This window comes from Grampus griseus (genome assembly GCF_964374135.1).
Source record: "Grampus griseus genome assembly, chromosome: 17".
Classification (NCBI taxonomy): domain Eukaryota; kingdom Metazoa; phylum Chordata; class Mammalia; order Artiodactyla; family Delphinidae; genus Grampus; species Grampus griseus.
In genome coordinates this window covers 36,464,107-36,477,333 of record NC_139011.1, presented here as the reverse complement: position 1 = coordinate 36,477,333, position 13,227 = coordinate 36,464,107, and the positions used below count along the sequence as shown (strand labels likewise).

The 13,227-nt window shown below is 35.6% G+C and overlaps 1 protein-coding gene across 1 annotated transcript in view; it reads right to left on the bottom strand.

Moving 5' to 3' along the window:
* Window positions 1–13,227, bottom strand: part of RGS22 (regulator of G protein signaling 22) — a gene marked incomplete at both ends in the record, with an annotated part of 154,634 nt that overhangs the window by 1,261 nt on the left and 140,146 nt on the right. The window contains 1 exon segment of the mRNA XM_082674653.1: window positions 3,526–3,624. Coding sequence (XP_082530779.1) covers window positions 3,526–3,624 — 99 coding nt within the window.

The following is a 13,227-nucleotide window of genomic DNA, read 5'->3' as shown; positions in this document are numbered from 1 at the left end:
CCCCTCTGGCACCTGTTTGTTCTCTGTGTCTAAGACTCTGTGTTTGGTTCCGTTTGTTCATTTGTCTATCTCTGACTTATTTCACTTAGCGTAATACACCATAGGTCCATCATGTTATCACAAATGGCAGGATTTCATTCATTTTATGGCTGAGTAATATTCTGGGGTGTGTGTGTGTGTGTGTGTGTGTGTACCACTTCTTCTTTATCCATTCATATATTGATTGGCACTTAGGTTGCTTCCATATCTTGGCTACTGTAAATAATCTTGCAATGAACATAGGGGTGAATGTATCTTTTAGAACCGGTGTTTTTGTTTACTTCACAAATACTCAGTAGTGGAACTGCTGGATCCTATGGTAGTTCTAGTTTTATGTTTTTGAGGACTCTCCGTACTGTTTTTCAGAGTGGTTACACCAATTTACATTCTCACCAACAGTGTACAAGTGTTACATTTTCTGCACATCCTTGAAAAACTTATTTGTTGTTTCTTGTTTTGTTTTCTAATTTACTTATTTTTTAACATCTTTATTGGAGTACAATTGCTTTACAATGGTGTTAGTTTCTGCTGTATAACAAAGTGAATCAGCTAAATGTATACATATATCCCCATATCTCCTCCCACTTGCGTCTCCCTCCAACCCTCCCTATACCACCCCTCTAGGAGGACACAAAGTACCTAGCTGATATCCCTGTGCTATGCAGCTGCTTCCCACTAGCTAACTGTTTTACAATTGGTAATGTATATATGTCCATGCCACTCTCTCACTTCGTCCCAGATTACCCTTCCCCTTCCCCATGTCCTCAAGTCCATTCTCTATTTCTGCGTCTTTATTCCTGTCCTGACCCTATGTTCTTCAGAACCATTTGTTTTCTTTTCCCTTTTTTTTAAGAATCAATATATATGTGTTAACATATGGTATTTGTATTTATCTGACTTACTTCCATCTGTATGACACTCTCTCGGTCCATCCAACTCACTGCAAATAATGCAATTTCAGTTCTTTTTATGGCTGAGAAATATTCCATTGTATATATGTGACACATCTTCTTTATCCATTCATGTGTTGATGGACACTTAGGTTGCTTCCATGTCCTGGCTACTGTAAATAGTCCTGCAATGAACATTGTGCTACATGACTCTTTTTGACTTATGGTTTTCTCAGGGTATATGCCCAGTAGTGGGATTGCTGGGTCGTATGGTAGTTCTTTTTTAGTTTTTTAAGGAACCTCAATACTGTTCTCCATAGTGGCTGTATCAATTTACATTCCCAACAACAGTGCAAGAGGGTTCCCTTTTCTCCACACCCTCTCCAGCATTTATTGTTTGTAGATTTCATGATGATGGCCATTCTGCCTGATGTGAGGTGATATCTCATTGTAGTTCTGATTTGCATTTCTCTAATGGTTAGAGATGTTGAGCATCCTGTCATCTGTATCTTGGCAATCTGTATATCTTCTATGGAGAAATGTCGATTTAGGTCTTCTGCCCATTTTTGGATTGGGTTGTTTGTTTCTTTGATATTGAGCTGCATGAGCTGCTTGTATATTTTGGAGATTAATCCTTTGTCAGTGGCTTGGTTTGCAAATGTTTTCTCCCATTCTGAGGGTTGTCTTTTCGTCTTGTATATAGTTTCCTTTGCTCTGCAAAGCTTTTAAGTTTCATTAGGTTCCATTTGTTTATTTTTGTTTTTATTTCCATTTCTCTAAGAGGTGGGTCAAAAAGGATCTTGCTGTGATTTATGTCATAGAGTGTTCTGCCTATGTTTTCCTCTAATAGTTTTATAGTGTCTGGCCTTACATTTAGGTCTTCAATCCATTTTGTGCATTTCTGTGTATGGTGTTAGGGAGTGTTCTAATTTCATTCTTTTACATGTAGCTGTCCAGTTTTCCCAGCACCACTTATTGAAGAAGCTGTCTTTTCTCCATTGTATATTCTTGCCTCGTTTATCAAAGACAAGGTGACCATATGTGTGTGAGTTTATCTCTGGGCTTTCTATCCTTTTCCATCAATCTATATTTCTGTTTTTGTGCCAGTACCATACTGTCTTGATTACTGTAGCTTTAGAGTATACTCTGAAGTCAGGGAGCCTGGCTCCTCCAGCTCCGTTTTTCTTTCTCAAGATTGTTTTGGCTATTCGGGGACTTTTGTATTTCCATACAAATTGTGAAATTTTTTGTCCCAGTTTTTTGAAAAATGCCATTGGTGGTTTGATAAGGATTGCATTGAATCTGTAGATTGTTTGGGTAGTATAGTCATTTTCACAATGTTGATTCTTCCAATCCAAGAACTGGTATATCTCTCCATCTGTTTCTATCATCTTTCATTTCTTTCAACAGTGTCTTATAGTTTTCTGCATATAGGTCTTTGTTTCCTTGGGTAGGTTTATTCCTAGGTATTTTATTCTTTTTGTTGCAATGGTAAATGGGAGTGTTTTCTTAATTTCTCTTTCAGGTTTTTCATCATTAGTGTATAGGAATGTAAGAGATTTCTGTCCATTAATTTTGTATCCTGCTACTTTACCAAATTCATTAATTAGCTCTAGTAGTTTTCTGGTGGCATCTTTAGGATTCTCTATGTACAGCATCATGTCATCTGCAAACAGTGTCAGTTTTACTTCTTCTTTTCCAATTTGGATTCCTTTTCTTTTTCTTCTCTGATTTCTGTGGCTAAGACTTCCAAAACTATGTTGAATAATAGTGGTGAGAGTGGGCAACCTTGTCTTGTTCCTGATCTTAGTGGAAATAGTTTCAATTTTTCACCATTGAGAATGATGCTGGCTCTTGGTTTGTCATATATGGCCTTTATTATGTTGAGGTACGTTCCCTCTATGCCTATTTTCTGGATGGTGTTTTATCATAAATCGATGTTGAATTTTGTCAAAAGCTTTTTCTGCATTTATTGAGATGATCATATGGTTTTCATCCTTCAGTTTGGTAATATGGTGTATCACATTGATTGATTTGTGTATATTGATGAATCCTTGCATTTCTGGGATAAACCCTGCTTGATCATGGTGTATGATCCCTTTAATGTGCTGTTGGATTCTCTTTGCTAGTATTTTGTTGAGGATTTTTGCATCTATTTTCATCAGTGATATTGGCCTGTAGTTTTCTTTTTTTGTGACATCTTTGTCTGGTTTTGGTATCAGGGTGATGGTGGCCTAATAGAATGCGTTTCAGAGTGTTCCTCCCTCTGTTATATTTTGGAAGAGTTTGAGAAGGATAGGTGTTAGCTCTTCTCTAAATGTGAGATAGACTTCGCCTGTGAAGCAATCTGGTCCTGGGTTTTTGTTTGTTGGAAGATTTTGAATCACAGTTTCAATTTCAGTGCTTGTGTTTGGTCTGTTTATATTTTCTATTTCATCCTGTTTCAGTCTCAGAAGGTTGTGCTTTTCTAAGAATTTGTACATTTCTTCCATGTTGTCCATTTTATTGGCATATAGTTGCTTGTAGTAATCTCTCATGATCCTTTGCATTCTGCTATCCATTGCTCTACAGAAGAAGTGATATCTTTCCTGCTTACCTGTTGGCCGTACGCTTGCTGGCCTAAACCTGGGTCACTGATTAAAGCAGCTGTTTTGATAGCAGATCCTGAAGTACTTGGATATTGTTTGATTCCATCCTGTAATTATATTAAATTAAATTATTCCAAAAAATGGGTAACACTATATTAACATAAACTTACAGTTCAGAAGTCATAACATCTTATGAAAAAATATTTTGTGGTAAGCACCGCACCACAAGGTTTCATCAAGTCAATGTCATGAATATGACATATTCTACTGTTATGATCTTTAATTTCTTTCATACTAATATAAAAATATTAAAAAATAAATGAGAGAAATTATAAAGTAGAATGTAATAATCACCTCCAAATTCTAGCTTCCAAGAAAAACCACTACATTTTCATGAACATCCATCCAAACTTCTCACTAGACAAATGCTTAGATATAATCTGTAACTTGAATATTGATATTTTATTAGCTAAATTTCATATAAATGGAATCACAGTATACAAACTTTTAAAATCTGCTTTTTCATGAAAAATATCATGAAAACATTTCTCTGTGAATAAATAAAGAACAGGAATATAAGGGCAGGGTCTTTGTATCATTCACCAAGTATGCCTACTGCAGAACACAGAGTATATACTTAAATATTTGTTGGATGATGGAATGCATAAATTACATCATCATTTTTACTGGATGAATGGTCTTTTTAAAAAAAATTATTTAATTTTATTTTTGGCTGTGTTGGGTCTTCATTGCTGCACACGGGCTTTCTCTAGTTGCAGCGAGTGGGGGTTACTCTTCCTTGCTGTGTGCGGGCTTCCCATTGCGGTGGCTTCTCTTGTTGTGGAACACGGGCTCTAGGCATGTGAGCTTCAGTAGTTGTGGCACGTGGGCTCAGTAGTTGTGGCTCTTGCGCTCTAGAGCGCAGGCTCAATACTTGTGGCACATGGGCTTAGTTGCTCCGTGGCATGTGGGATCTTCCCGGACCAGGGCTTGAACCCGTGTTCCCTGCATTGGCAGGCAGATTCTTAAGCACTGTGCCATCATAGAAGACCTGAATGGTCTCATACACTCAAATATTTGTTGAATGATTAAAGAATAAACTACATTATCAGTTAAACAGGTGAATAATATTCTAGTAAAGGAATGTACCATAGATGATTTAACCAATACCTGCTATTAGAAATTTAAGTCATTAAAAATTTTTACTATTATAAACAATGCTGTATACAAACATCTTTCTGCACTTTTAAAATTCTCTCCTTTAGAATAAATGTCTAGAAGTCTATCTGCCGGATTAAAAAGAATGAACATTTTAAACAATAAAAGTTGTCAAATTGCCCTTCAGAAACAAAGCACCATTTTACACTTTCTCCAATAATGCATGAATTTGCAGGCCTCTTCCTCATACCCTCAACCAACACTGGATATTTTCTTCTTTGCCAGTCTACATGTCTTTGGTTACTACTGAGGTTGAACACCTTTTAATGCTTTTTTTTTTTTCTTTTTCCGTTACGCGGGCCTCTCACTGTTGTGGCCTCTCCCGTTGCGGAGCACAGGCTCCGGACACGCAGGCTCAGTGGCCATGGCTCACGGGTCCAGCCACTCCGCGGCATGTGGGATCTTCCCGGACCGGGGCACGAACCCGTGTCCCCTGCATCAGCAGGCAGACTCTCAACCACTGCGCCACCAGGGAAGCCCCCTTTTAATGCTTTTAATCATTTGTATTTCTTTTGAGAATTGCCTGTTGATGCCCTTTGCCCTATTTTTTTGTTAAGAGTATTTATGATTTATTTTTATAACATATCATACATTTTATGTTTTCCCAATTTGTCTTTTAACCTTGTTTTTTGCCATTTAAAATTTAAAAAATTTTACTGATCCTTTGTTAATGAATTTGCCACTGTTCATTTTAAGTATTTGATATTAAACTACATGAAAGTTTTCCATGAGATTGATTCTCCTGTCATAACTTTCTTCAGATTACCCAGTTTCATTTGATTCCTTTATAAGAATGAGAGATGAAGGATATAATTGATATTAGTATTTTTATTATAAAGAAGGCCAATTACTGCTACAATATTAAAAAGATAATAACATTTACTTTATGACATGTATTATTCTTCACATACTATATTTAATTCTACCTTGTGATGTAATTTCTACTACTATTTTCATTTTCCTGAAAAAAAAAGAGGTTTTTGGAAGTGAACTGGTTTCCCTGAGATATTAGAACTGATCGATGATAAGGCTAGGATTCAAAACCAGGCAGTCTGACTCTAGAAACTGCACTCCTAACCACTATACTATGTTATCTCAGATCAAATGATACCTTACAATTGTATAGAGGAATACCTTACATGTTCTTCTATTCATATCATTTCAATGAATCCCTCTCAAATCATATGAGATTAATATCATCACCATTAGGTGATAGATGAATTTGAGGTTAAGAGGGTTATGAGTCATGCCCATGGTTACCTAGGGAAATCCAATATTTTTCATAGTAAGTGATTTTTTTCAGAGGACACATTTTCACGTTACAAAAAAAATTATGAGTTTCCCATATTCACTTTTTCCAACATTTCCTCATACGTCTTCATTGACAATAAAATCCTGGAACAAATGTCGACTCTACTGGTCTTCCTTAGCTTACACTTTCTGTGTTAAAATAAATGCATGTGCAAAATTTGTAGTTACTAATAAGTGATGGCAATATGTTTATTGTGTAAAATAAGAATATTCAGAAGTAGAATTCCTATGTTTTCTTTAGGATTATTCACCCTACAAAACGAACGTCAACATTTGTACCTAACCCTATTAGCAGTTACCAGTTGACAGATATGGACAGATCAGAAGATCACTTAAGGACATTTGCATTTCCATAACTGAAGTATAATATGGACGATATAAAGATACATCTTGGATTTTCTGAAAAAGCAGCAATTTCAGATTTTCTCTACCCTCATCACACTGTATATTTCAACTTTTGTTTCAGACAATATGTTTATCATATATCTAAGCAAACTGAAAATACTTGGGATGACACTTAGAGAGCTGTGAAGTTCTTCCTAAGTGTTTAGGATACAGTAAGAGATCTTTATATCCTCCTTACTTCTATATCCTTTATTCAATAAGTATGTATTTAGAACCATTTGTTAAAATCCTACTATTTAAGACTAACTCAAATTTACCTTTTCTTTGAGATCCTTTACCTTTTCCCCACAAATAATTAATTCCTCATTTTCTGGGATTTCAGTTTTTGTTTATATTCTTTTCAGTTAAGTGTATGTGTGTATCTATCTATCCTTACACTATATATAAATTATATTCATATCCCTAGCATATGTAGTAGGGATCAATATGAATAGATGATCAATAAAACTCTATGTAGTAGATGATCAGTAAAAGTCTGGTGAAAGAAGCAGGAAAAGGATTAGGAGGGGAAGCTCTTTAGAGAGAATATTTAGGCCACATTAGTAGAAAATGCAGCAGACTCACGTGAGACTCATCTGATTGGTGAAGTTATTCATGTGCCACAGGTGGAATCAGAAAAGAGCTCCAAGCATACATGTTAGACAACATTCTGATTTTTTCTCCCTACATCAACCCTTCAAATATATTTCCTTCCTGAGCCTACCAACTTAGGATCACATTCAAGCAGCTCAGTCAGACATGGACTTGCCTCAGGGACTGGAGAAGGTAAATGAGAGGATTTTTATTCAGTGAACTCTGTTTTTTGTCAGATTACATAGATTGGGCCAGATGCATAGTTGGTTTGAGGGGGAAATCAGCTTTTGTATTATTTGATCTATCATTTATCACCTAAACCACTGGAAGGGAAATAACTGCAGAAATTGTTAAAATAAATAATCCAAAAATAATTATATTTAAGTTTAATAACATTTCATTTCCATACATGGGATATATATGTGTATATATTTGCTCCATGGTTAAAGAACTCAAAATACATCTACAAAAATATGTGAAGCCACACTGAAGAACTGATTCAGTAGAAGCAAGATTTTGCAGACACCTCTTCCTATTTTCTCACTCTTATGTCTTCCCTGATTCTCATTCCCTGAGTGTACTGGAAATACCCTCAACCTCCGGATGATAGAATATATCAACCAAAGATAAGCTTCTGAAAATATGATAATTTTTTGTAGCACCATTCATATAAAAATGTTATATACTAAATACTTACAAAAACATTTATAACACTCACATAAGATATGAATAACAACAATACCACCAAAGCTTAAGAAATGCAATATCACCAATACCTCTGCTCCCCTTTGTGTCATTCTCCAATCCCATCATCTATCTCCACCCAACCCATGAAGGTAACCGCTATACTGAATTTTTAAGTTTATCATTCCTTTTTCTTATTTATAGTTTCCCACATTTGTACTGATTAGTTTTATATGAATTTTAACTTTATATAAGCAGAATTGACTGGTTCTATTCATTTGAAAATTTTCCACTCAACATTATACTCCTGCTATACATCTATGTTTATTATTGTGGTTAGTTTATTTGTTTTCCATCACAGCACAGTATCCTACTACATGAATTTGTTTTTCCAGTCTCCTGTTAACAGACATTTGAATAGCTTCTGATTTTTTTGCTATAGAATGCCATGGGTGCTATAAACCATGTGCATGTCTCCTGATATCTGTGTCCATAAATTATTCAAGGAGATCTGATAAGTTGAAGGCTAAGTGCATCTTTTAATTTACTGGATAAAGTCAAATTGTTTTCTAAAGTGACTATCAATGTACAGTCCCATCCATAGTGTATAAGAGTTCTGATTGCTCCCTATTATTGGTGGTTGAGGAAAATATAAGACATTTCAAAATGAGCGGAAAATGGCAGGTGATATGCATATAAAACCATTACAAGAATAAAACAGAAAATGAGAACTCCAAGATTTTAGCTGATGACACTACTGTCCAAGAAATCTAATCATGAATCAGAGGAAAACTCTAACATAGGAGTCCAAAGTGGATAAAATATCCCTACACGAACATTTTCATATATGAAATACTCCAAATCATAAATGCAGAAACTCAGGAACACCAAATAGCCAAAGCAATCTTTTTTTTTTACTTTACTTATTTTAAATATATTTATTCTTTTTGGCTGAGTTGGGTCTTTGTTGCTGCGTGCAGGCTTTCTCTAATTGCAGTGAGCGGTGGCTACTCTTTGTTGCGGTGCATGGGTTTCTCACTGCAGTGGCTTCTCTTGTTCCGGAGCACAGGCTCTAGGCGTGTGGGCTTTCAGTAGTTGTGGCTCGCGGGCTTCAGTAGTTGTGGCTTGTGGGCTGTAGAGTGCAGGCTCAGTAGTTGTGGCACACAGGCTTAGCTGCTCCGCAGCATGTGGGATCTTCCCGGACCAGAGCTCAAACCCGTGTCCCCTGCATTGGCAGGTGGATTCTTAACCACTGCACTACCAGGGAGGTCCCCAAAGCAATCTTGAGAAAGAAAAATGGAGCTGGAGGAGCCAGGCTCCCTGACTTCAGGCTATACTACAGAGCTACAGTAATCAAGACACTATGGTACTGGCACAAAAACAGAAATACAGATCAATGGAACAGGATAGAGAGCCCAGAGATAAACCCACGCACATATGGTCACCTTATCTTTGATAAAGGACGCAAGAATATACAATGGAGAAAAGACAGCCTCTTCAATAAGTGGTGCTGGGAAAACTGGACAGCTTAATGTAAAAGAATGAAATTAGAACACTCCCTAACACCATACACAAAAATAAACTGAAAATGGATTGAAGACCTAAATGTAAGGCCAGATACTATCAAACTCTTATAGGAAAACATAGGCAGAACACTCTATGACATAAATCACAGCAAGATCCTTTTTGACCCACCTCCTAGAGAAATATGGAAAGAAAAACAAAAATAAACAAATGGGACCTAATGAAACTTCAAAGCTTTTGCACAGCAAAGGAAAGCATAAACAGGATGAAAAGACAACCCTCAGAATGGGAGAAAATATTTGCAAATGAAGCAACTGACAAGGATTAATCTCTAAAATTTACAAGCAGCTCATGCAGCTCAATATCAAAAAAAACCAAACAACCCAATCCAAAAATGGGCAGAAGACCTAAACAGACATTTCTCCAAAGAAGATAATACAGATTGCCAACAAACACATGAAAGAATGCTCAACATCATTAATCATTAGAGAAATGCAAATCAAAACTACAATGAGGTATCACCTCACACCAGTCAGAATGGCCATCATCAAAAAATTTACAAACAATAAATGCTGGAGAGGGTGTGGAGAAAAGGGAACCCTCTTGCACTGTTGGTGGGAATGTAAATTGATACAACCACTATGGAGAACAATATCGAGGTTCCTTAAAAAACTACAAATATAACTACCATACAATCCAGCAATCCCAGTACTGGGCATATACCCTGAGAAAACCATAATTCAAAAAGAGTCATGTACCACAGTGTTCACTGCAGCTCTATTTACAATAGCCAGGAAATGGAAGCAACCTAAGTGTCCATCGACAGATGAATGGATAAAGAAGACGTGGCACATATATACAATGGAATATTAGCCATTAAAAAGAAACGAAATTGAGTTATTTGTAGTTAGGTGGATGGACCTAGAGTCTGTCATACAGAATGAAGTAAGTCAGAAAGAGAAAAACAAATACCATATGCTAACACATATATATGGAATCTAATAAAAAAAAAAAGGGTTCTGAAGGACCTAGGGGCAGGACAGGAATAAAGATGCAGAAGTAGAGAATGGACTTGAGGACACTGGGAGGGGAAAGGGTAAGCTGGGGTGAAGTAAGAGAGTGGCATTGACATATATACACTACCAAATGTAAAAGAGATAGCTAGTGGGAAGCAGCCACATAGCACAGGGAGATCAGCTCAGTGTTTTGTGACCACCTAGAGGGGTGGGATAGGGAGGGTGGGAGGGAGATGCAAGAGGGAGGAGATATGGGGATATATGTTTATGTATAGCTGTTTCATTTTGTTATAAAGCAGAAACTAACACACCACTGTAAAGCAATTATACGCCAATAAAGATGTTAAAAAAAAGAAACTCAGAACAGAAACAGATAAAAAAATTTTAAAAGCCAGTGTAAAATGACAGTTTACTGAACTTAAAAAAAGACTGAAAAAAATAAAAATCTCTCAGAAATGAAGCTATAAGGTACCCAAGGGTTCATGAATATCGATCATAAAGAAAGTGTACATATACGTATATACACACACATATAGAATATGAATATAAATTCCCCTCTTCCAAAGTTGGCAAAAGATATAAACATACAGACTCAAGAACTTGAGTAATGTTCAAACAGAATCAACCCAAAGAAATCTGCACAAGACACATCATAATCAAAATTCTGAAAACTAAAGACAAAGAAAAGAATTTTGAAAGCAGTAAGTGAGAAACAATACCTTACTTACAGGGAAAAAAGAAAGAAGAAAATAATAAATCTTGGAACATCAAAAAGGAAGAAAAATAGCAAGAGCAAAAGTAAGAGTAAATACAGTAGACTTTTCACCTTGAGTTTCCTGATTTATGTTTGATGGTTGAAGAAAAAATTATACAATTGTCTGATGTGGTTCTCAATATATGTTGAGAAATAGTTAGGATAATTATAAACAGGTGAGGGGAAAGAGACTTAAAGGGAGGTAGTTTCTAGACTCAATCTGGTAAAATGTCAACACCAATAGACTGCAATAAGTTATGCATGTATAATGTGATATCTAAAGCAACCACTGAAACATCCAAACAGAGATACAGCAAAATGAAATTCTAAGAAATGTTCAAGTAAATCCACAGGAATGCGAGACAAAGGAAATAGAACAAAAGAAACAGGGAACAAATAAAACAAAAAATAAAATGGCAGAGTTAAGAACTAACAAATCAATAATGACATTAAAGATACACAGACTAAATACACCAATTAAAAAAACAGAAATTCGTAGAGTAGACTAAAAACAAAAACCAAACACCACCACGACACAACTATATGCTGTTTACAGGAAACTTAATTAAAATATAATGATGTAGGCAGTAAAGGAATGGAAAAATATACCATGTGAAAATCAAGATAGCAAGATGGTTCTGTAGCTTTGCAGAAGTTTGGCAGTTTCTCAAAAGGAGCCAACAATTCAACTTCTAGGTCCCAAGAAAAATAAAAACATGTCTATACATAAGGTTGTACAGAATGTTCATAGCAGCATTATTAATAATAGCCAAAAAGTACATTAACTGATGAATGGATAAGCAAACTGTAGTACAGCCATATAGTACAATATTAGTCGGCCGTAAGAAGAATAAAGTAGTGAAACATGCTACAAAATGGATGAACCTTGAAAATATCATGCTAAGTGAAAGAAGCCAGCCATAAAAGGCCACATGCTGTATGATTTAATTTACATGAAATGTCCAGATATAGAAAGTAGATTAGTGGCTTCCAGAGGCTGAGAGGGAAGGAGTAAAGGGGAGTGACTGCTAATGGGCACAGTTTCTTTTGGAGGTGATGAAAATGTTCTAAAATTAAGTAGTAGTGATGGTTGCACAACTCCGTAAATATACTAAAACCACAAAATTGTATATTTTAAAAGTGTGGATTTTATGGTATGTGAATTAAATTTCAGTAAAGCTATTATTAAATAAAAGCATGCAAATAAAAGAAGAAGAAGAAGGAGGAGGAGGAGGAGAAGAAGAAGGCAAGAGTGACTACATTAGCATTTTATTGTAATAGCCCAAAATAGAAACCAACTCAAATGTCCTCTAATGAGTGAATGGTTAAAATGTGGTACAATGTACCACAGAGCACTACTCAGCAGTTAAAGAGAACGAACTACGGATATACACAACAACGTGGATGGATCTCAAGGGTATTTATGTAGAGTGAAAACTGCCAGTCTCAAAGAGTCACATATTGTACGATTCTATTTATATAACATTCTCAAAACGACAAAATTTTCTAAATGGGGAACAGATCCATGGCTAACAGACATTATAATGGGTAACTGGATGGATATGACTTATAGTCATGAGGGACATCTTTGTGGTGCATCTTGAATATCGTTTTGGTTACTTGAATCTACATATGTGACAAAATGGCATAGAACTATACACACACCTTGTATCAATATCAATTTCCTGATTTTACTATTGTATATAGTTAATGTAAGGTGTAGCCACTGGGGGAAACTGGGTGATGGGTACATGGGACTTCTCTACTATCTTTGCAACTTCCTGTGAATGTTAATTATTTCAAAATAAAAATTTTTCTAAAAAATAATTTGGAATTTTAAATTTAAAAATATTATAGCAATAGCATTATTTTGAACATGAAATACTTTGGTATAAATTTCACAAAATATACTCAAGACCTGTCATTGAAAATGACAAATCATCGATGAGAGAAATGAAAGAATAACTAAACAGAGATAAACTGTGTTCATGGAGCAGAAGACACAGTATTGTTACGACATCAATTCTCAAACTGACCTATATGTTCATTACAATCCTGATCAAAATATCTGAATAGTTAACATGTGAAAAGTTGTTCCACCTTACTAATAATTAGGTGAACGTAAATAAAGGCATCAGCATGATGACATACCACTTGTCATCAACAGACTGACAAAAATTTCAAAGTCTGAACAAACCAAATGGGGAGAAGTAGGAATATAGATT